The sequence below is a fragment of the Agelaius phoeniceus genome, chromosome 3 (genome assembly GCF_051311805.1).
Source record: "Agelaius phoeniceus isolate bAgePho1 chromosome 3, bAgePho1.hap1, whole genome shotgun sequence".
Lineage (NCBI taxonomy): Eukaryota > Metazoa > Chordata > Aves > Passeriformes > Icteridae > Agelaius > Agelaius phoeniceus.
This window is the reverse complement of record NC_135267.1, coordinates 59,649,610-59,674,304: the sequence shown is the minus strand read 5'-3', so window position 1 is coordinate 59,674,304 and position 24,695 is coordinate 59,649,610. Positions and strand designations below refer to the sequence as shown.

Genomic DNA, 24,695 nt, shown 5'->3' with positions numbered 1-24,695 from the left:
TAACACATAAAAATCTACATTGACTTACTGTACATGTAAGTAGAGACATGCAATTAAGTCACAACAGATATAAATCAAAACAGAAACAACAAAAAAAATTAATTACCTACTTTGACAGATTCATACCTGCAGTCTTCTCATTCTAAAGGAAAAAGCCAGGAGAGAGAATATTCAAATTTCTTGTCCATTTGGGTGGCTTCTTTGCACATGTTCCTGAATTTTCAGCTATGATGAGATCCGCTCATTGGCAGTCACCAAGAGGCTGATATGACCATGAAATGAGGAAACACAGGGAATGAAAAATAAGGTACTAGCACCACCATTTGCTGAGGGCTGGGAAAACTAGCAAAAACTTTCAGAGCCCAAGTAGACCTATTTCTATAATGCTAGCTGCTTTTAACTCACTTACCATTGCTGCTAGTGGAGATGCTTGATCAAAACATGCTTTCAGCATTAATTACTTGCCAGGAAAATCTTAATGAAATCCAGATGATGATTTTTATTCCCAGCACTATAAATCTTTATATGTAGAAACAGTTTCAAACAAGGGGTTATTTTTGCAATTTGAGTTAAACAAAGATATAATTGGGAGCTACCCATACATTGAAAGGGAACATAAAGTGGCTGGCAGAGGTGGACTGAGATGGTTTAGCACAATTTCTTTCCCCCTTGAAAACATATATTTTATTGTTGCTCCTTTTCATCCCATCACTAAGAAATATGGGGTTTCTGCAAAGTGACCCTGGAAAGGATGAGCTCTCCTCAGCCAGCATGGCCCTTCCCCACTGTCACATGGTGTTTCCATTTCTGAAGCCTCCTGTTTCCTGAAGGAATTTAAGCTTGCTTCAAGGAAAGAGGAGGCCTATGAAGCAGAAAGGAGCAGAAATCTTATTTAGCAATTTAAAGGAGCACAGTTTGATTTTAAAATGTACTGGTTAAGAAATAGACTGCAACACCTGCATTGCAAAGTGTAAATGAGATTCAGATAGACTTTTAAAATCTAATTTTCTTCTGGCTTCTCTGCTGTCTGCTAGCTTAATCTTGCTTCTCTTGATGTAGATGATATAAACGTCAACAATCAAATCAATTAATAAAAATTGATGTATTAAACTTTCCACAATTTCAAGGAAAAACTGCTGTGGAGGATAAATTCCTTAAAGTGCAGCAAAAATAGCTCTACAATTACTATTTTCTATAGATTTAATAGAAACATTGCTATTGCATTTACATGTTGATAAACTTTTGTGTTATCAAGACATTACTGTTGGGCCAAATGACCTAATGTGTGCCCCTTTTACGAAGTTCTTAGAGTGATATGTTTAATTCCTTACTTTGGTCTTTTCCTCCTTTTTGAAAAATAAAAAAAAATTGACTTAGTTCTGTGAAAAACAAAGAGCAAGAAATAGCTATTCCATCTCCTCAGGATGATGTCTGATATCTGCTCAATGCAAGGTAAGTTCAGAAGGCAGTGAGGAAGAAAAGCTGAAGTGTACCTTCCTCTTTTTTTAACTCTTTCTTGAAAACTATTTAGGCTAGGCTCACCACTCCAAGTTTATGATCGAAAATCTATAGTTTAGTGCATCAACCATCATCACTCTTAAGCATTCTTGCTCAGGAGGAAATCAGAAATCAGGCTAAAAAAATCACATCATTAGGAGCTTCTGTGCTGTTGCTGGTTTTCCTTTCTCACTTTAGGATTTTTTAGGAGAGGCTGTGCGTTCCTGAACCTCTGGGATTGGTGAGGGAAATACACTTGCAATTGGAAAGATGTGTTAGTCAGAGGGAGCAACTTCTAGAGGGATCATGATGAACAAGCCCTTCCTTCAGTGCCACTTGTCCTCTTGGGACAGAAATCAGGGTGCCAACATTCAACTTCTCTACCCACATCCCTCTGGTGACACTAAGGAGAACGATAGGAAAGAAAGAAAGATCACACAAACCCCCAGAGGTCTGTCAGACAGTGGAAAGCTGGGAGAGAGCAAGCTGCCAGACAAGCATGCTCTAGGCACATTGGAAGAAAGAGGTTGATGTGATAGCTAAAATTCGAGGCATCAGGCTCCCCAATACTGCCACCTTGATTCATTTCAAACCACTTTAGAGAAGTCAGCATCTCCTTAGTAAACCTGTTGCTTCACACACACACGTCTCGGTGTGTGTGTCAGCCCCACAAATGTCCACAAATACTGCTAATATGTGCTTACATGCTCCTCTGTGCACTCACAGCACAGAGGCACTGCATAAACTGGGGGGGAAATGCCCTCTTGCTTATATGACATCTTGTGGGTATCAATTTCTTCTCTACAGTAATGCTGAACTAGTGATGATTCTGCTCAAACAAGCACATAAACCAGAAATAGTTCTGCTTATCTCCAGCTTAATAAGGGAACAGAAGTACACAATAACACAGGGATTGAACAAACAACAATAAATTTGTATTTTCTAGCTTCTAAAACTGGCAGCATCTGAGCAACAGAAGAATTAGCAGCCATTTTCGGTAATCGCTTATTTACTGGAATCATGTAAGCAGATACATTCAGCATTATGATTGAGGATTTCTGTGCAGTGCTTTCACTTAGTATTTATGTAATTTATTCTGTAACAAGCTCTCCCATCTCTATAAGGAAATTATTATATCCTACATACAAGTCAGATTAAATCTTAATTCCTTTAAGCTTTCTTTTTTTTGAAAGGTAGAACACGGATGTAAAAAACCATCACCCTTATGAAAGAAGTTACTGCAGATAACAGACACCAGAACTGAGGCAAGTGAGAGGACAAAAGAGATAAGTGGCTAAGACACCTGCAGCTTAGCAGGGGGAGCAGCTTCCCTCTTTCAAATAAAAAATGTACATGTGTGGTACTTTTGAAAAGAAAAAGGGATGTTAAAATACTAAGTACATCATTTACGTATTAAGAGAGAACATCTAATCTGCATGATAGTTTTACTGGCAGATGTGAGTTCCTGAAATTTCTACAAAACCAAAAGGTACCTACACATTGCAATGCTATTTGTTCCCTGGCATGAGGAATGCTGCAACACTCAAAATGCTCCCTCTGGGCAGACATGGCAGGGAGAGATTTAGATCAGTGTGGTGATGCAACTATTCAGGCTGACTCCAAAATTAAACATGTGTCCAGCCGATGGTCGTGCAGGCAGCCACATTTAGAGGATGATATCTTTTTTAATTATTTTCTTAGGAGGGATATAAACAAGACTGCAATAAATAAATCAACTCCTAACCAAGAAAATAAGGGAATTTCTTTGTAGTAACTGATAAACTTTTCCTGTGCAAACTTCTTTGCATAGGAGAGTTACTCTACAAGTTTCTGTGGTGCTCAGTCCTGGCCCTTTCCTTTGGTGAGCATCAGCCATGCGAGAGCACCAGTCCAGGAGAGCTGGCTCCACTGCCAGGTCCCACAGCCAGGTTTGCTCGGCCAGCACTCTACAGAGAGTAAAACCTGCTTAAAATATTTTCATTCTTAGGTAATTTGAAAATAGGTAAGCAACAGTTAAAGTTTCATTCTACAATCTAAAATGTGAATCTCTACACAAAATAATTGTCTATCTTAGGAATAGTGGCCATATTCCTCTTTTCCATCCCTGACAGTTTCATTCAGCCAGTTTCAGTCTTGGGAAGAGTTGTTTGACTAAAATTTAAAGTAAAAAACATTTTGAAGGACTTCAAATATATCATTTTATTTAAACTAAGTTTGTGTTGTCAAGATATCCAAAGAAACCCCAATTAGCAAGGAGTATAATTAAGAAAGTTGATAGTATTATTTCCACCATAAAATTTCATTAAAGGTTTTGTAGTTGATGCAGAACAGATGCATCTATGAAAAAAGTGTACTTTTCTTTCAAAACAACAAATGAACTTCTGACTGCCTAGGTCACTTAGTTTGTGTACTGACAGACTGGGTTTTCAGTAGTTGACCTTTATCAGATTGGCAGACTGACAGCAATTTGGTCGGTCATTCTGTTAAAGGCAAATGTGTACTTCTTTGCCCCAGAATAAAAATGTTAATTGGTCAGTAGAATATCAAGCCCTATTTCAGTTCTGTACTCTTCTGTTGTTGGGTTGTTGTTTGGCTCAAGTACCTTTATCTTGCTATTCAGCTAAATCACTAGCAATAAAATGAAAGAAAATTTGAATCAATAACTGTGTTCAGAAAATTTGTACTAAAGCTATAAATAGAACGAGTTGCTTCCAACAGGGACTAAAGCTTGCAGAGTACTCAAAGAAAATTTCTACTCCATTAATAACTCGGCTGTTCTTGTAAACAGCCACATTTTCTTAGCATAAGGAAGAAGATTCCACAACAGGACTCTTTTTGATGCCTACATTGATACCGAACACAGTATAATGTTCTTTACAGGTCAAACTCACCTGGCCTTAATGGGGCAAATTCTGATCCTCTTGGGATTGGATGTGTTCAGCTCTTCAGGATGTTGCTTTCCAGAGGCTTTTGCACTGAGCAGGCAGCAACTGCTGGGTAACAATGCTGGACTCACTTCTTTGCATCTGACAGCTGACCTAAACCAAATCCCATTGGAAAAGGCAGCCACTTGATCTGTCATGTGAAATAGGTTGATTCTTTAGCTCTGTGATAGTGACCAACTGATTGAATTAGTTTGTCAACCTTTTGAAGCCCTGACAGAGCATCTTCACAGGTACTGACACAAGACCGTTCAGCAGCAGGCTGCACATCCCACTGCGTGACAGCAACAGCACTGGTGGCATTTTGCCTCCCAATTCTTTTGGCCATTCCATGTTTACACAGTCAATATTTTCCCATCACTACTTCTGAATTTGCATTCTGTCACTGACAATTTCTGCCTGCTTCACAAAAAAAAAAGCACTATGCTAACTTTTACCTGTCAGCTGCAGCGTTTTAGTTGCAAATTGCTGGAAATGTGTGCATCACATCTCTGAAAACAAATCAGATAAGAGTTCTCAGGCTTTTTCCTACAAAGGCAACTCCTAAATTATATTATGCACTGGCATTCACCTTTCTTTATTATTCTTACCTTCTTATGTTTCCCTGCTTCACACTAGCCTAGCCAGTAAAATACAACATCTGCAGTAAGTACCCATTTCAGTTTCCTGCTAGTATTTAGTAACAGACTAAAACATACAAGTACACATATAATGTAATTTGTTAAAAAACTGCTCTTGAAAACTTCAGGCTTTTTTATACCACCTAATTTGGACTACCTAGGTTTCTGAGAAGAGCAAAGGACGCTTAGAAGCAGTTAAACAAGCAATTCCACAGTAGCCAAAGTATTTAACTTTTTCATAGAATATAATTTCCTTAAATTTTAAATTGTCAGCCTTTTTTGTTTCTCTTTTAAAAGCTACAGTGTTACGCTGTTATGGATACAGCTTTAAAAACAATATAAATAAATACTTAACTATAGCTTCTATCTGCAAAGCTGAGGATATAAACAGGATGCCAAAATAGTGCTATAGCCATTTATGTCGTTGAAAATATTACCAACCTTGGACAGATCTCTGATACATAACTATGTACTTCTGGATGGACAAAAATCCCCCTGAAATCCATCGGTTCCAGTCCTTTCTTGTAATAGGAGTGATCAAAGTCTCTCCAGACTTGTGCACATATGATTGCCCCACTGATAGTCCTGTCAAACCTTGATCGCAGGTACTGCCATGAGTTTGTCAGATCTTCCCAACCTTATTTACCTTATTTCAGCAAATAAGCCCCTCCTTTTCTGCCTGTGTGTTGCTGACCTACCCATGTGCTTTTTTTTTGCAAGCTGTTGCCATTGCTCTACTACAAGAGAAACAGGAATTGACACTTAGTAAATGAATTGCCTCCAGTGGGAGGATGAAGCACTAGAAGGCACCACAATACCCAGAAAAAAATGTCATTTGTTTCAAGCAGGCATTTCAGCTGGATTTCAAGAGTAATCAAACAATCAACATCAAATTGACCTTACATGTGAACTGCCTATAACTGAGGCAATGGCAAATATCAATATGGCAAACATCACTTCATCTTACTTGATGAATGCACACCACAGGCTCAGGACTGGGAATTGTTACATACTAGAAAACAAAGACTATCGTGTGTCTGGATGTGTATAAGGAACATACATCATAACTACATGGAGGCTTCAGTAATTTGGGTAATTCTTCTACACCAGTTTGCAATTTGGTCCCATTCCCTTATTGCACACCTCTGTGCCAACCAGCATGCTGATCCCTCAGACCAATCATTCCCACTCCCTCACAGCACTTGGCTCCTGCTGGCTGATATTTTGGGGCTTTTGCAACTCTTCCCTTTTTTTTATAGACATATTTTGGTGTGAAAGAGGTATCCTTTTCTTTAAATTGAGGCTGAAAGTTTTGCAAATGTTTTTTACATCTCCTGTTGTTTATCATGTGGAACTAAAACCAACATGCCCATCTGGAAAATTACGGTAAGCTTCCAGGAGAGGCAAACCCAAATATATTCTGTGGGAATTAGAAGATCTGGGATTCTTGTATTTTGACTACTCTTAATTATAATTTCAAAGTCCCCTGGTGTAAATGAAAACAGGTTGCTCCAGAAAAATCCCACACAGGGGTGTTTTCTCTTTGCTGTCACTTCCTGGTTTTATTTCTAATTTCTCTTAACCTACTAATGCCAAAAAAGCACCCTATATTTATGATCATTTAGAACTATTTGTGGCAACGATATTCAGATATTTTACAAGAGAGCGTGAAATCAATCTTAAAACCACCAAACGTAATTCCTGCATGATTCCAACCCGCTTCCTATACGGTCCATCAAACAGCCTGGAGTTTAAGTGATGGCATTCAAGCTGCAACTGAACTGAAATGCTTTTTCCTTTAGCAACTGTTAAATTGGAGGGATTAGTGTACTGCAGGAAGATCCATACTTTGTCCGGAAATGCAGCTGAGAAATGAGCCCAGGAAAAGCAGGGAAGTATCAGGTCCAGCTGCAACACAGATGTGCAGCTTGGCACAAGGACAGAATGAGAGGATACAGTGATCCTTCTGCCTTGCACTTTATTGCATTTTTCAACAAGTTACTTCATAATGGGACTGCTGAGATGTCCCATCTTCCGCTGGCATGAAATGCTGGGAACATTTTGTACAGTTGATTCCATCCTACATTACCTTGCTTCCTTCCATTCTTCCCACTTTATTTGGAGATGAGAATGCTGATTTCTCATACTGCTCCTGGGTTTCCTGTTACTGCACCCAACAGACTCAACCTCAGCCTCTTGCCCTTGGCTTCTCCTCTGTCTTTCATCCTGGTCTACGACCAGGAAGTTCTGAAGTGCTCCCATCCTCACCATTGCCTGCTGCTTGCTTGCCAATCATCAGCTCTCCCAAACACTTGTTCCCAAATCCCTACTCAGCTACTCATACTCTCTCCTTTTATTTTTAATTTTTTTTATCTTACAGCATACCTTTACTGTGCCTTTCCCATTGAACTTCCCTCCCTCTTCTCCTCCCTTCCCTGTGAAACCTGCCATAACTTCCTGAGTCGGTTCATTTTCCTTCTGGCTTGGAGACGGTCCCCTCCTTCCACTCCTGTTTATTTTTAATGAAAAAAGCACTGGGAGAAGTAAAGTGTGTCAACCTTTGCTCTGCTCCAAAGTAAGCCAGGAACACTTGCTACAAAGAAACTTAGTTTTGACTCTGGCCTGAATTGCTCCAAATTGCCACATTTTTTGTTTACAGATATAGGGAAATTATAGGTTTTCCCTTAGTCTTGTTCTTAGGAAGGGCTGAATCATTTTGGCTTGAATTTTGAAATAAATAAATTCTTCCATGTGGCAAGGAAGACTTCCATCCTCCTGTAAATAAAAGCAAAGCATCATATTGCATTACAGGCAATGATACTACTTCTACAGATACATGTGAAAACTGAACTTCCAAACCAGCTCAGTCAACAATTTCTTAGGAAAACCACAGAGAGAACATTTCTTGAGAAATACAGCCTCTTCTTTGACTAGGCCAGGAAGTCACTATAAAGAGCTACAAAGTATTTGAACGCTCACCACTTAAGAATAAAAGAGCTGTTGTGAAAGACTGTTATCCTAGCTGGGGGGATTTTGGATCTCTATCACTTGCTGGTGCAGACATTGCCATTTGTAGAGCTTCGGGAGACTGTGAAAGGAAGCTTACCTGTCTTGATTCGAAAACCAGCTGGGCAGCAGTCTTCAGGCACTTAGCCAGTCTTTCCTCCCATTCCAGCTTCCTTTTTTCCCTCTACATCACCAGCAGATTTCCAAGGGCAACTAGCTCCTCTTGTTTCTATCCTGAAGTTCACCCACAAGTCAGGAGAAGTTTATAAAGCCTAGCAGTTAAGATTTATCACCAGAGGATTAGTCTGTGCAGTTCTGAACCCATGACATTATTTTCTGTTTAGGTCATTAGTCTAAATCCCTGTCTGTTTACTGGTTGCTTTTTCAAATATTTATTCTTTTTGATTCCTACACTCTCCACAGCCTCCTGTCTCGAGCTGTTGAAATGAATAGTTCCTAATTGTAAATACAGAAAAATGTCTTCAGGCATATTTTTATCCACTTGGATCAATCAATACATTTTAGCTCCATGACTTTGTGAGGTACATCTCAGACACTCTGTGTTCCCAGCTCCTTCCACAACCCCTCAGGCAGCTAACTGTCATCAATACATGCTGAGATCCAGATCCCTGTGTCCTATGTGAGTCACACTGCTTCTCCACTCCTGCTGGACACACCCCAGTTCTGTTGTCTGTCCTCTGTTCCCAGTCCATGTTTTCAAAGGCAGGCAGGACTACATAGTGGTGTCATATGCTGGAGCTAATACCATGAAAGTATAATTCTAAATATCTCTAATACCAAACAATATCAAAAATAGTAAGCATCGATATTACTATGATAATGTCAGTACCAGCCTAGCACTTTTCTGTACAACTTTGCTTGGACTGATCTCTAAGGAAAGCTCTTAGGGACTTGTACTCTATAATCTTCAGTATTCCATCCATCTACATTGAGGGCTGCAGTACTTCTGCTATAAAAATCACTGCAGTCCGCTTCACAAGAATCTGCACCTGTCCTGGCTTGTCTGCTGCCATCATTTCACCCTCGTGTTATTTCTCCTTCTCGCAGCTCCAGCTCCCCTGCAGATCCCGCAGTACATATCTGTCCCCTTGTGGCCGTATGCCTGACACAGCCCTGTTATTTCATAGGATCCTCTAAGCTGACCAAAACCTTTCAGCTCTTTCTCCCACCCACACAAACATGGACTCACTATCCCTGCCCTGGCAGCTCCAGAAAAATACTTAAAAGGGATAGGAAGCATCTAAAAGGCACTGCAGTCTTATACAAGAGATTCAGCTGTGTCTTGGTGTCTGCCGAGTGCCACACAGTGTGCAGAGATCACACCCTGGCTAGAGACGACGTGCAGGAGGAGGCTGCCAGGTCTAAGGGATGGAAAGTGGCAGCAGAGCAAAACTGTGGACACATTTCTCCAGCAAACCTGCACAACCCAGCTTGACCCATCCTTGCAAGGTGCAGATGTGAAATCTTGCTGGATGAAAACAGGGCTGAGCACTTGCTGCAGGCAAGTGATCTGGGAAAGATCCAGGTGAGAAAGGTACTGTGAATGACAACAAATCCAATACAGCATGCAGAGATGAAGAAAAAAAATGTCTTCAGATAAAGGTCTGAGAGTTGTTGCCAGTCATGTTTTTCTGCTAGTCCTTTGGGATGCCTGTTGGTTTAATCATGAGTCTCTGACCTCCTCTAAGAGCAAGAAGTCAGCCAGAGTGGCTGACCATATCAATTCATACAGTTACTTTATAATTCATACTGCATATTTTTACATCGTTGCTGCAGTACGAAGGGTACACAGAGGAAATACTTTGAGATATTCAGTGAAATAGTCTTAGTGCTAGAAATACTCTTTCTGTTCCTTACTGCATGCCAGCTTAAGCCCAAGCCATCAATCAAAGCACGTTTTCAGGCTGCAGGGCAGTCCCTGTTGGGAGCAGAGGTGCCTCTTTGGTGTGCCCAGATCTTCATTTGCAAGGCTCCCTCCGTGCCCTGCCACAGCCCCCAGAGCTGCTGTGGTGGCCATGCTCTTCCTCACAGTGCAAAAACATGACCAGGAGGGGAAAGGGCTGAGTCAGCTCTGCTGGCATGTTGCTGCCAGCCCCGGGGAAGGTCTTCCAGCATTCCAGGGGTACCATCACTTGTTTGTTTTGTAATCAGAGCTCCCAGTGTTTTGTGGGCAAGATTTTTTTTTTTTCAGATTAAATTGCATCCATTGGCCTGTTTAAAAACTGTATTAATAGAAAACTGAATGTTTTGTTTATAACCAAGCACTTAACCTCCCCACCCAATGTACTAACATTCCTTAAAAAAAAAAAAAGCCCAAATAATTTCACAAAAACACTGAATTATAACAAAAATTATAGAAGGTGCACATAACCTGGGGCTGAAACCTATCCAGCCCCCAGAGAATTCCTGCTCTCCAGCCCCATCCCCAGCATTACCAGAAGCCATCTGATACTTGGAATCTCTACCTGGAACCTATTTGGAGTCCACTGGCTCACATTTTGCAATCTTCTTTGTTTTATCCAAAGTGTAAGTAGTCACAGGGGAAAAAATGAAATAGCATATCTCAACTGTTTTATTTGTTCCCTTCTGAAAATAAGTGGTTTTCATTGTCTCTGGACTCATTAACTGACTTTAAAACTGACAGAAAAGTAAACTATTTTGTTCAAACACATTGTTATGTTTCATAGATTTTTTTTTTCTGACTCAGTTATTCCTCACTAATTATGAGTGCAATCTAATAAATTCATCTGCCTTCAAGAAAAAAAAAAGTACTTCCATAGAGGATTCTTACTTGTTTTGACCAAAAAAAAAATCTGAAATCTTCCATTTGAAAAGGATTATCTTTGAACATTCTTTCCAGTTTCTATTCTGGCAAGCTATCATTTTTTTATTTTCCACATAGTTAATTAATTTTGTTTTGTATGCTTCAGTGATACAAGAAATCCCTTTTCTCTAATTTTCTAGAGAATTTCACTTCATTTTGCTTCATTCTTCACCCTTTTTATTTTAGATGGTCAAAAGAAAAAGTCACAACCTGTAGTCTTACAAAACACTTCAATTTCACATGAAAAATTTGATAGAATACATTACTTTTTCTCTCAAAATGTACCTGATTCCTCATCTGCTATTTTTAAACTTAAAATCCATTATGATTTGGGTCTTTCATAGTTCCCTTCTCCTGCACCATCATAATAGGCAAAATTATGCAGTAACAGAACAGCTGCAGGAAATTGTGCATGATGCACTGAAAATGTGAAAAAGAAAGCAAACTGCTTTATTCTGTAATAATAAACCACAGAGCAACAGAAGTCAAAGAGTAATTTAACATGATCTGTCTTGATGCATCTTAATTCTAATTTAGCAAGTACTTGAATCCTTTTGTACTTAATTTCATTGAGGAACCATGGTTCTACTATATTAATATCCTGATATATGGTTCTGCTGTGTTGCAAATAGTGTACTATCAATAATATGATGCATAGGCAAAAATTCAGTTCCACGTACTTTATGAAACTAAACACTCATTTTTCTATCTGCTTTGTGATTTTATTTTTACTCTGTTTATAGCATATAAATAATTTCACTTTAATATCTACAATTGCAACATTTTACTTTATTGAGTTTTGCCTTGACACTTAGTGAAGTTGTCTTCATTGGAGTTAGTTCAGCTGTTATTGTAGTTCTGTAGCTGTACTTTTCTGTGAGTTAACATATTACTTCTATTTCAGAATGCATTCTGTTGATAAGTCAAGAATTTTATATACTTTACCACAATAAAAGAGTAATTATGAACAGATAGTAAATTCTTAATTCCACACCTTTTTAATACAGACAAACCTAATAAAAATAACCTATGGGAAAAGGGATGTCTGCTGACATAACTTTAATACACATTTGCTATGCCTGTCTTGTCATGAATGCATCTTGTTTTAAAAAGAAGAAAACATTTGAAACAAATGTTCAAAACATTCATAAACCTCTTGGAATTTTTCTATTTTTCTCCCAAAAGAAAAATTTACTTCAGTGCTGTATGGAACAAGCCTTAGAAAAAAAGTGAAAGTCTGTGTTTTCAGGGCTTACTTAAGTTATATAGGTCAAAAATCACCTGAACTTTGTTCAAATCAAATGGCTTCTTATTTATTTATTTTATTTATTTTTCTTTGGCTAAGTGGAGAAATATGTCCACGCTCTTCCAAAAGTAAAGCAAATACAGGGAATATTAGTAGTCAGATAATAGATCATATTCCTTTGTGAACATGATGAGCATTAATACTTGAGAAAATATAAATCTGTTGGGTTAAAAAAAAAGCATTAGAAAACCTTTATTACTTATTCTAACCTTTATTACTTATTCTGGCTTAACACGCAAACCCCTGATCAAGCATTGCTGTGAACTTCATGTGAAAATCTGCCTCCTTTGAAATAATTTAGAGACCCATGTTGGTGGCTTCTGTGGGGCTGGAGCTCCACTGCTGGTGCCAGGGGATGAGGCTCATGGACCTGACAAAAGACTTCAAGTCTCATTGGAGACATCAGGAAATCATTTTACAATGCAACCTTACTTTATATTTGTCACTCTCAGAGACTATTTCTTAATGTTATAAATGTATTATCTAGGCTGCATGGACCTGAATTTGTAATTCAATTTACTTAACTTTCAAAATATGGTAAGTCATGTTTCGTATTATATTTATTAATGTGGATGAAGAAAATGGGTTTTGTTCTTTAGTAACAAATCAAAAAGAAGTGCCAATAAAAACAACAAAACACAAAGTGAAACTACTTGTATTATCTCACAAAGAATTAGAAAATTATTGTATCCTTTTCCACCCTCCAAATCCACAGTCAACAGATCATGCCTAAAAATTACATCTCATCCAGCCTTGAACACTTCCAGGGATGGAGCATCCACAACTTCTCTGTGCCTCACTGCGTTGCTACCATATTGCAAGAGTTCTATTGTGATTACATTGCAAGGGTTCCATATTGCTAGAGTTTCATACCTCCTTGATGTTTCTCGTAGGCAGCTCCTCTAGGCACTGACTCTTCCTAGTCCTCACAGCAGGCAACTAACTCCAGTTTCCCCCCTCAACCACCCAATCCACTCTTTTATAGCACTCTTCTTATTATTGGCTACAGCTGCAGCCTGTTAACATCAGCCCTGTTCCCAATCTCTAATAATTGGCTCAGCTGCAACTCCTTAATGGGGTAAGATTACTTTCTATACTACCTTTACTTTCTTATATTGTATCCCCCTACATCACTGCCCACACAAAAAAGAATTTTTTTCTAATATTTAATCTAAACCTGCTCTCTTTCAGGTTGAAGTCATTCCGCCCAAAGCAATGTTACATTACAAAACAAAAAATTAAATTGATTTTGATCCAGTTACCCACAGGAGTATAGGAATTTATGCAACATTTATTTCTATCTTCTCAAATGACTGATTTTACAAAAGCTTGAGTGTTTATTTCTTTATTTTACAGCAAGTCAATGAGAAACAACTCTTCAGAAGCCAATGAAATAAAAACATGTTTTGAGTCCCCAGCCAGATACCAAAATTACCACTCTTACTTGAAAAAGTGTCATTTTTCTTAAAATAGTGTGTTCGGTTTTACTGAGTGGGTCGTCATTTGCTGAGATGCTGTAGAAAGCCCACAAATGGTCAAGACAAAAATAATTAAGTCATCTTTACTGTTCTACACAACCATACAAAACATATAATGGGAAGAGAAAACTAAAATCACAGAATCAAGTTTGAATGTACTATTAAAGCAGATTTATTGTCTATGTTTATTTTTTTAAAATCATGATGTTTAACAACACTCAGAAAGCAGTTTTTACTACCAAGAGGTAGTTTTGTACACCTCATCATCACTTCTCTGAAAATAAACACTTTAGTAGTTCAGCTATTTTCTGTAGTGAACAAGAATTCTAAAATAATTTTTCATTAACCAAGAAGAATTGCCACTGTGGATTAATTGCCCAAGGAATACAGCAGCTGGAAGCAAACTTTTCAAGACATCATGACCAAGGCCAACACTCAATTTTACCAAATATATTTATATGAGGCACATGATGGGACCCTGTGACAAAGCCCTTGCCGCAAAAATTAAATTTTTTGTTTTGCCATACAAGCAGACAAAAGAAACCAACAGAAGAAAAAAAATCTATTGTTCCAAAATTAAGATAATCATCTAACTTGTAGACAATTATCTTGAAGCTAAAGCCCTTATGTGTAAAAATGCAGAGATGTCCCAGGTGGCAAGAAGAATAGCAGCAGAGCAACCCCTGCTTGATTTCATCCTTGTCACCTAGAGGTAAAACACAAGGAATGCCACTTAAGTAACTTCTCAGTACTTCTCAGTAACTTCTCAAAACTGTGAGCTGACCTTGGCTGACCCATGACTTCAATGTCTCTGCACTGTAACTTGAGGGCATTGTTGATGTGTTGCCTATCATTTTCATAAGTGAAGTATTAAGCTGCCCAGGGATTTTCTGTTTGCCATCTCCAGGCTGTTGGCTTGACTCTACCCATTCCAATCAGTCTCCCTGTTGAAGTTCTAAAAATCAGCCCTAGATGGTGTCTCTAGAGTAGGGAACAGAAATAGGGATCTGTTTTCTGTGGAGGTCCAGCAGGTAAGGAAGCAAACAGAAAATTTTACTTTGTTCCATCTCGTTCAGTGAAGAAGCTGGAGGTTTCTTTGCTGCTCCTCTGGGGTCCTTGCCACATCTCTGAGGCAGACACAGGGGAAGAAGTGGTGCTGATGGGAGTGGATCAGCCCTTCAAGGCGTGAAATAATTTCATAGTCAGGAAGAGCCAGGCTGGCAATGTTGAGGCCCAGCATGCGCGAGACCACCTCTCGGAAATCTGCCAGCTGCAAGGGCAAACAGAGAGGAATAAATCAAATGGGTAGCAAAGGAGATGTCAGGGAAAACATGGACATATAGGCATATGGACAAACACAAGCACTTGTGCTATCAGTGCTAAATATAGGCATTTCAGCTGTTGCTCAATACAGAGAGCAGAAGAGGGCAGAAACAGCCCTTTGGGGCATGCATCAAATCACAAAGCACAAACAGATGAGATGTCAAGTATCTCAAACACAAAACAGTTTCCAAGTGTTTCTTTAGTATCTTTCACAAGCATATCTTCCCTGCTGAGTGAACTCCAAAAACTGAGGAAAACACACTTTTACTTGACCCAGATGACCAAAAACTATGCAAACTGGAAACTCTGGTGGGCACTTCCCAGAGCAGAGGTAGTTGCTTGTCCTTGACCACCATCTGCCAACTCTCCCCTCTACCCTGCACTTTCTTGAGAAAAAAGAAAGGAGGAGGTTAGAAGAAAGGTGGACGTTTTTGGCACATCCTGCAGTCTGACTTTGATTTGAATCAGGATACAGCCCAAATTCAAGATGCAGCTCAAGAAAATGCTTGTTTTTCTTCTGTGCATAGCTGCTGAAAATGTCATAGGAATAGTATTTGGTAAAGTAATTAATTAAAGACACCAGCTTTCTCTTTGCAGTTCCAAATGGATAGACATGCACAAGTGGCTGTCATCACTGCTTATTTACTCTTCTCAGCTCACGATATGTACCATTATCAAACTTCAAGGCCTCTTGAACAGACAATAAATTACACAGGCAAAATGACAAATGCCTTAATACTCCTTATCAACACATAAAAGAGGAAAATGTTACTATTTTAGGAAATATGCTTTTCTTGTTCTCTATTTGAATGCCAAGATCCCCATTCCCAAGCAGGAAAGAGACTCAAAATGTCACAAAATCATCAGAACCATTAAGAAACTGGACTCATGTTCTGATGTGGCAACATCCTCACTCCACCAATCCTGCCAAGGGCTAAGGTTAAGGAGAAGATGGACAGTCCTGAAATGTCTCCAACCCCAAGAACACTGTGCAGAATTCTAAAGCAGTTAACTCTGTGAGGAAAAGGGTTTGCAGCTTCCCTGAAAACAAGGTCTCCGTTTCTAAGACTTGGCCAAAGGCAGTTTGTTTCAAACTCTGAGGAGCTGCCATTGATTCAGAAACACACCAATACAGAACAGAGCTGAGGTCTGGGGTCCTCAGCACAACACAGACATGGACCTTTTAGAACAGTTCCCAGGAAGAACTACAGAGATGATCAGAGGGCTGAAGAACTTCTTCTATGTAATCAGGGCTGAGAGAGCTGGGATTGTTCAGCCTGGAGAAGAGAAGGCTCCAGGAAGACCTTATAACAGCCTTCCGGGACATCAAGGAGGCTTACCAAAAAAAAACAAAACAAAAACAAAAACAAAAACAAAAAAAAAAAAAAAACCAAAAAAAAAACCAACAAAAGGGAAAGCAACATTTTACACAAATATACAGGGAGAGAAAAATGGAGAAGGGTTTTAAACTAAAAGAGGAGAGATTTAGATTAGATATTAGGAAGAAGTTCTTTACTGGGAGGGTGGTGAGACACTGGAACAGGTTTGCGCAGGGAACTTGTGGTGTCCCATCCCTGGAAGTGTTCAAGGTCAGACTGAATGGGGTTTTGAACAATCTGGTCCAGTGGGTGGTGTCCCTTCCTGTGGGAGGTGTGTTGGAAGTGGATCATCATTAAGGTCCCTTCCAATCCAACCCATTCCATGATTCTGTGATTTGAGAATTCAGTCCCAACTATCTGTATTAGGCAATGAGAAGTCTTGGATCAAATGTTGGAACAACGTTACACCAAAACCCCTAAGTTCCTGTATATTATATTATATTATATTATATTATATTATATTATATTATATTATATTATGTTATGTTATATTATATTCTACACTAGTTCAGGAGGTCACTGATGCAGGGGTTTCACAGTGTGCTAGGCAAGTAGTATTTAGCAGAAGGTAAAGATTTTTTTTAAACATCTGGATCACAGACAGGATAAAGAGGCAGCAAACCTGGAATTTGTTTCCATACAGACTTTACATTGAAAGATCAAGGCAGCTCTCTGCAAAGATCCAGCTTTCAGATGAAGGAGAGAAATAAACAGCACTAAAGACTCAAACACAAAGGTATGCTGCAGACAACAACACTCCTGCTACATTTTCTTTGCACCTTCCATTCAGTCAGTAAAATTAGCAGAAGTAAAAAACAGGAAATTAATGCAACTTGGAGCATTAACCCAAGATATTGGGGTTTGAGGAAGTAAAAAGCAGATGCTATATTTAATTTTCACACTGTAACTACAAGAAAGTAGAAGAGGTCTTATTCCAACAGAAAGAGACCAAAAAGAAAAGCCCAAAGAATATTCCAACAATATTCAAGTGTTTTGAAACCCCTTGGATTCAGATGGTAAAAAGTTAACATTTGTATTTGTGCTTTTAGCACAATACTCAATGTATAACTCCATGGAATAATTTCCTGCATATAATTAATATCTTCTCTATGCCAGATGCTTTGTTTCCTCATGAGATGTATGAAGAAATTAAAACTTCCTTTCAAACTTCTAACCTTTGTTATAAAACAAAACAGTGTTAAAGATTTCCGGGGGGAAAAAAAGATTCCCAGATTGTTGGTCTTCTCTTCACAAAAATAAAAAATTTTTTCTAGACTAATTTTCTCAAATAGCATTCTTAAAATTCATCCAGAGTCACTGTTAAGGCCAACATATGCCATAAAATTTTTAGCTGGGAAATCTAATAAAGTTCTAGGGAGAGAGGGGTGTTTCTTGTATTTTCCAACACTCTTTGAATTTGTGGCCTAGACACAGTAACACAGGCTTGTTGCATCAGTTAGGCTGGAAAGGACCTTTAAGATTCTAGTCCAACTCCTAACCTGCATTGCCAAGCCCATCACTAAACCATGTCTAGGTGTCTTTTAAATACCTTTAGGACTGGTGACTCAACCACTCCCCTGGGCAGCTTGTTCTGATGCCTGACTATGCTGTCAGTGAATAAATTTTGCCTAATATCCAGTCTAAACTCCCTCCCCCCCAGCACAACTTGAGGCTGCTTCCTTTCATCCTATCACTTAATCTGGTTGAATCTCTTACAACTGGCAAAGAGAAAGTGCAAGAGATGAAATGTGTGAGAAACAAAAGGAAACAGATGAGAAGTCGGTAAGTTTTATACTTATGATATTTGGAAAAAGACATACCTTAAGAGAGATGCTAGGATTTTACAGCATTTTAATACTTCTCTAAAAGGTGATGTAATATTTTGTGATGAGCAAAGAAAATGATGCCTGTATTTATTATTCTCGTGCAAAACTTAACTTGCAGAATAGCTTTGCAATCACAACTGTCACTGTGGTTCACAAGTGTGAGCTAAAATTTCCTTGTTTGATCATGTTTGGAACAATTTAAAGCACAGCTGGGTAGCTGCTCCAGATATACCATTTTCCTACCCTCTAAGGAACACCTAGCACTTGTCAAATACCTATACACCTACCTGTCTCTCTCTTTTTGCTAGTTCTGCAAGGGTTGTTTTAAGCACCTTCATCTCACTGGTAACTGCTTCTAACATATTTTTGTTCTTTTCTTTATCTTCAGTAGCTTTACGGTCCTTTAAAAGAAGTTCTGATTTGGCAGATCTAAGTTGTTTCTCAGCTTTTTCTTTCATTCTTTCCAATTTATCTTGAGACTTACTGAGTTCTTCTATTGTTCTGTTCTGCTCCAAAGTTTTGATCTGCAATAAGATAAGGAAGTGTTAAATTTGTCATACTTTTTCATCTAACTTGAGCAAACAGTAAAAATATCAGGAGTGATCACAAATAAGCACTTTAGTGTGGTTTCTTTTGGGTTCTTCATTAAATCATCACATGTACATGTGAACTGAAAAGTTATTTAAGGAGACAGGCCTATTTCAACACAATTAACAAAAGGATTTTTCCTTCAAAGACAGTTAATTCTCCGCAGGTTTTGTGAAGAGAGGTATCTGGACAGAAAAGAAAATCCACAGTGAAGGTTCACTCTCTTTCCTGGAGAAAGAGTACTAAAAAGAGTTGTCAAAAGTTTTGCTGGTAAAAAAAGCCCAAAAATTTACATTGTGCTTTGCAGATGCTACTTAGCATATCAAGACAAATTGTAAAATATTGTAGTATTATATTTGTTTTTGCCACCTAGATTTGAGCAGTTCTCCATGAACACATTTATTTTAAATTAAGTCCAGCTGTATCCAAATGGAATAGAAAAATGGATGGAAGTACAAATGTAATCTTTTAACTCACCTTAAGTTCACTGGTTTCAGACAGCTTGGCTTTGAGATCAGTATTTGTTTCCTTTGCCAGATCAAGCTGCTTCTGTAGCCTCTCTATCATCTTATGTAACTTTCTGACAGCAAGATTGGCCTCATCCCTTTCCACAGCTAAGGCAGCCCTTACTTGCTTCTCTTCTTCCAGCTGGGTTATTTTCTGCCGCAGAAGGTTCATGTGCAGCTCTTTGCTTTCAAGCTTTTCTTTCTGAGCCTTCAACTTGATTCCCAAATACAAGGGCATTTGAAAAAATAAATGTGAGAGACTGTGGTACTACATAATTGCAAATTTAATCCTCATGTTGCATTTATAACCTGAACTCCTTTTCCTCTCTTGAAAACTTTGTGAAGAAGTATCAACATATATACCCTAACTTGATACTCCTTGTATTACAAATTCATTGTGCTTCTCTATTGTTTTAAACCTCAAACAGACCCAACTCACAGCTCTATACCAGTCTGACATGCCTGAACCCAAAAGATTTCCCTATGTCATAACAGGATGATAGAGGGTTGTTTGACCAAATTTGAACAGCTTTGTTCCTGTAGGAACAACTGCATGAAGGAACAGTTCTTGTTGGAAATGTTGCAATTCTTGGTGAAGTACAACCAAGACCCTACCAGTTTCTAGAGAAGTTTGTGTAATGTGCCTCCCTCCTTGGCAGATCCCTTTAGATTTAAATATTACTGGCAGTTGTTTACAGAACTATAAATGCATACTAAAAAGTAGTAAAATATACAGATATAAACATCCATTCATTGTTCTTTTCTTAAGAAGTTGTGAAAAGCAGTACCACATTCAACTGACGGGTTGGTTTAGTTATTTCAACATGCAGTCTTTTTGCACAGTTTGCAAACATTCACTATCTTCTTTTTACATCATGGATATCTTTGAAATTCCTTGCACATATACAGTCTTCTGCCTCTAGCAAGCCACTACAGAAACACAGCCATATGTTTATCTTTGAATGGTATGTCTTTTTGCATACCTTCCTTCTGAGGCTGTATGCCAGAGTCTTGTTCTCAACCACTGCATCCCCTTCCAGTTTCACCAACTGCTCTACCCGGGCCAGAATCACATCCATGGCCATATCAAATCCAACCTCTGCTGCTAGACTGTCCAGCTTCATCTTCTCATTAAGTTGCTCCAGAAATTTCAGATACTGAGACGTGGGAAAGTGGGCAGAAGAATAATAAAATTTCATTGAAAGTCGTGAAGTACAATTTAAAAGCAATCTCCACTATAGTGTCAGCCAACAATATGTACAAGTACACCACAAGAAATAATACACTGAAAGGGTGTAATTGGGCACACTCCTGACACAACTGCAAACTCTCCATATGTTCTTTTCTTAGTCAACACTTACTTTGTCCATAAATCCCTAGATCTACTGTATTTATCTTCTTAGCAAGAAAAATTGGGCTTTGCTTCTCTGCAGCAACAGGCAGGTCCCTGCTTCTGACTCCAGTTCCTGTCTGGAGCTCTGTTGTTTTACATGGCTGTGCATGGGCAGGGAGAAGTCAGAATGGGCAGCTGTGTCCTAACTAATGCTGCAAGTGCTGGGATTGCCCCATACTGTGAGGTTCCAAACAGAGGGAACCATAACCAGTGGTGCCATGAATGACATAAGATGTAGTCTGAGGAGATGCAGGTTAACACCTGCATCAGCCTTCAGCCCTTCTTTGAAACAGCAAGAGATAATTTACTGGTTTACAAATTGCTTTTAAGGTTATTTTAATTGAATCTCTATCTGGTTTACTGATGTGAACACATACAGATATCTAATAGCATTTAATCCAATTTTTCCTTCTTTCATCCTGCTCTTTAAAAATTGCTTTAGTCTCTTGCTCTCAATGAGCTTCTCTTGCAAAATCCAAAACCCTCCTCACTAAGAACTGTTTCCCTTTGTCTCTTCTTACTTCTGGTGTAAACCATTATCTTTGCACAGAACCAACAAAATAAATAAAAAGAAAAAAAAAAACAAAACACCAACAAAACAGTTTCACCACTTGTTCATTACCAAGAATACCTTTTTGTTTCATATTTATGATTCAAATAATTAAAAACAGCAGCAGCAGAGACAAGCACTGCAGTTATTCATTGACAGGAAAAAAATTGCAAAAAAATCATTGCAGCAAAATGTAGAGAATAATTTAAGAATCTAGGGCCACATGTTATTCACAAAGCAGAGTGGAAGGAACAGCTCCTTTTTCTAGTTTTCTCCCAATGTGATGGATGCCTCATTCAAAAAAGTTATTTTATCATAGTCTAAGACAAAACAAATAGCACAAAACTGTTGATTCCTCTAAGCACTAATCCTGGCCTGGCAACATGCTGCAACTTTGCTTTTCATAGCTGTAGTGTTTGGCTTTCCAGGTACTATGTCATTTTTCAAACTCTTTGGTATGTGAATGAGTTATAGGCTAACAGTGTGTTCATTCACAGAATTAGACAAAAAACCCTAGTAGTCATAATTGCCTAATAATATAAAAGAATCAAAGACACAAGATAAGATCTTGAGAGACTGCAGACCATATTATGGTTTAGAGAAAGATATAAAGATGAGAGAAATTTTGAGATCAAAGATAATTGAAGGACTTCTGATGGGGTATTGACAGGGACTTCTTTTAAACTGGTTTTGGGGTTTAGTTTAGTTTTGGGGTTTTTTGCTTGGTGGGTTTGTTTGGGGTTTTTTGGGGGGGGGGAGTCGGGTTTGTTTGTTTTGTTTCACAGTAATGAACTCAAAGGCTTAGCTACATCTTCCAATTGTTGGTCAAAGACAAGGTATTATTACTCCCTACACCTGACTTTGCTATTTCACATTACTTGCACTGCTCCAGTAGACCAAAGTAATACAATGAGCTGTGCCTCTGCCTTTAGTGACTTCCATTCAAAAGTAAATAATGTGTGCAACTACTTTTTGTTTCTCAAGCTTCAAACCATCTTGCATCAGGTCTCCATTTAATAATTCCTCTTCCAAGTGCTTCAGTTGATTGTGGAAATTCTCAGAACATTTTTCAGCTTTCCTGCTCCTCTCCAGGGCTTCATGGTACAATCTGGTCTGATTTTCCAAAGCTTTAGTCAATTTAGCTAATTGTGTTTCAAGCTGAGATACCATCTAGGGAGCAAGCAAAACAACAAAGCATATGGGCTTAGGTGGGAAATGCTAAAAGGATATGAAAGATAAATCACCAAATTATTAAAAATAGGGCAAAATATCTATCTTTAAAATATATGCCTTTAAAAATCAAAAAGAAAAATCTGTAACCACCAGCAAAAATTGTAGAAGTGGAGACACCCAAAAATGAACAGCAGATACTATAAATAAGATGAATCAAATACAATTACTTTGTATTAAAAAATCAATACAAAGTAATTCAGACACAAAGTTTCCAAAGATGTGGGCGCAGCAGCAACACCTGGTAGTCAGCTTTCATTCCTTGAAATAGGCCAAAGAAATCACTATTCCATTGAGGAGTTGATTAGAAAAAGAATGTAAGTTATTTAGAAAATACATGCAGCATGTAGGGGAGAATGTACGTATGGATAATTAGGTCTCAGAGGAGTGTTTCCCAACTGGTAACTGTTAAGCAGTGTTCAAAAGATTGTGCTTTAAAAAATATTAGTAATAATAATTTCTGTAATCTAGCCAGAGCCCAAGGATAAAAGGAAAAAATCTCAAAACAAGCAATTAGAACAATTTTGAAAAATTTCTAATTCTTGTTAACTTTACAACACCTGCATATAATGAAATGGATATTAAATTGTAAACTATTTATAAATTAAATACTTTAAAGCATCTGTTTACACTACTGCCAAATACTGAAAGGCAGTTCTATACACCAAGTTGCTTGTTTCCCTCTGTATTCTTCTTAATGTCATATAATTATTTGGTTACATAGTTAACTATAGTGCATTTGAAACTCAGTGTTCAGACACTAATCTCCAAGCAGCCTCTTAATTTTAAACATCTTGTTGGCTCCTGTTAATAAAATTAACAGTAAGTACACAGAGCTCTCATTCATTTTAATGGCACTGAAAGGTTTCCAACTCAAACTGCAATTAAATACAGTTTGCCCCCAACTTGCCTAAAACCACTGAGAAATTACTGATGCTTGTGCAGTAGACAACACTAAACAATAATAAATCTGCAAGAACCCACAAACATATTTTATGCTGTTTTGCATTTCACATCAGCCAACAGGAACAAGAATTTGTGACCACAGATGCACTACTGCCAGGGAACCTAGAGCCCCTTTATCAGGCTGCAGAGGGGGTTTTAGAGGCTTCAAAGATCCATAAACATGAGAAAGTGAAGGACTATACCACAGAAGCAGAGTAGAAGCTGTCATTTTATGATCCTGGGGCATCATGGTGTAACTTTCATCCTTGGCTTAGGGACAACCCACAAGGTAGGCATTTCCTAAAATGAGCTTTCAGCTTTGTTACCCACCCATGCCTAATCCATCATTTTATAAAGGCTGCATTTTTGGTCCTGCAGTTCTGACCTCTACAACTTCTCATTCCTAGGACTAATGCAGCTTGATCAGTCAACCTGCAAAATAAAAACCCCTTTCCTGCTTTTTGTTTTAATGTGGCTACTAGATAATTTCAGACGACAACCATTTTACATGTGACACAAAGCAGGGTCAGAGTATGGATCTGCAGGAGGGTCGGAGGGCTCTGCAGAGGGATCTGTGCAGGCTGGATCAATGGGCTGATGCCAATGTATGAAGTTCAACAAGGCAAAGTGCCAGTTCCAAGTGCCAGGTCCTGCCCTGGGGTCACAACATTGCTGCAGGCTGGGCAGAGTGGCTGGGAAGCTGCGTGGTGGAAAAGGGTGTGTGGCTGCTGGTGAACAGCTGGCTGAAACTGAGCCAACAATGTGCTCAGGTAGGCAAGAAGGACAATGGCATGGGGTTTTGTTGGGGTTTTTTTGTGGTTTTTTGTTTTGTTTTGGTTTTGGTTTTGGGTTTTTTTGTGTTTTTTGTTGTTGTTGTTTTTGTTTTGGTTTGGTTTTTTTTTAGTACCTCACCAAAATTCACAGAATATTTTCAAGAACTATTTCCAGCCTTGGACAGAATACAAAACCATTTGCTGCTCACATTAGCAGGAGATGCTAGAATTTCAAAATCTAACAAGAATATTAAAGCTGGTTTTTCCTGGCATTCTGATTCACCTTCCTCCTGAGCTGTCCCTTCTCTATCTACACATTCAAACACACCTTTGCAAACCACCAGCCCAAATGCCTCAAGCCAGAGACTTCCTTTTGCCTTCTTTGGATGCTGAATAATGTTTAGATGTAAGTGCAAAAAGAATCTTTATTTTTAGGTGCAGGTTTTTAGGATTGGAGGGAAAGAAGTTGCCTGTGGCAACTCATCAAT

The 24,695-nt window shown here is 38.5% G+C and overlaps 1 protein-coding gene across 3 annotated transcripts in view; it reads right to left on the bottom strand.

Annotated features, from left to right (window-relative positions):
- Positions 1–13,487: 13,487 nt before the first annotated feature.
- Positions 13,488–24,695, bottom strand: part of LOC129118949 (damage-control phosphatase ARMT1) — a 46,582-nt gene continuing 35,374 nt past the window's right edge. For all 3 annotated transcript variants that reach the window (XM_077175381.1, XM_054630591.2, XM_077175379.1), the window contains 5 exons: positions 22,229–22,429; positions 20,300–20,473; positions 19,288–19,530; positions 18,510–18,746; positions 13,488–14,964 (listed from right to left, as the gene is read on the bottom strand). In XM_077175381.1, the coding sequence (XP_077031496.1) occupies positions 14,767–14,964; positions 18,510–18,746; positions 19,288–19,530; positions 20,300–20,473; positions 22,229–22,429 (1,053 nt within the window). In that variant the 3' untranslated portion in view covers positions 13,488–14,766. The remainder of the gene's footprint in view (positions 14,965–18,509; positions 18,747–19,287; positions 19,531–20,299; positions 20,474–22,228; positions 22,430–24,695) is intronic.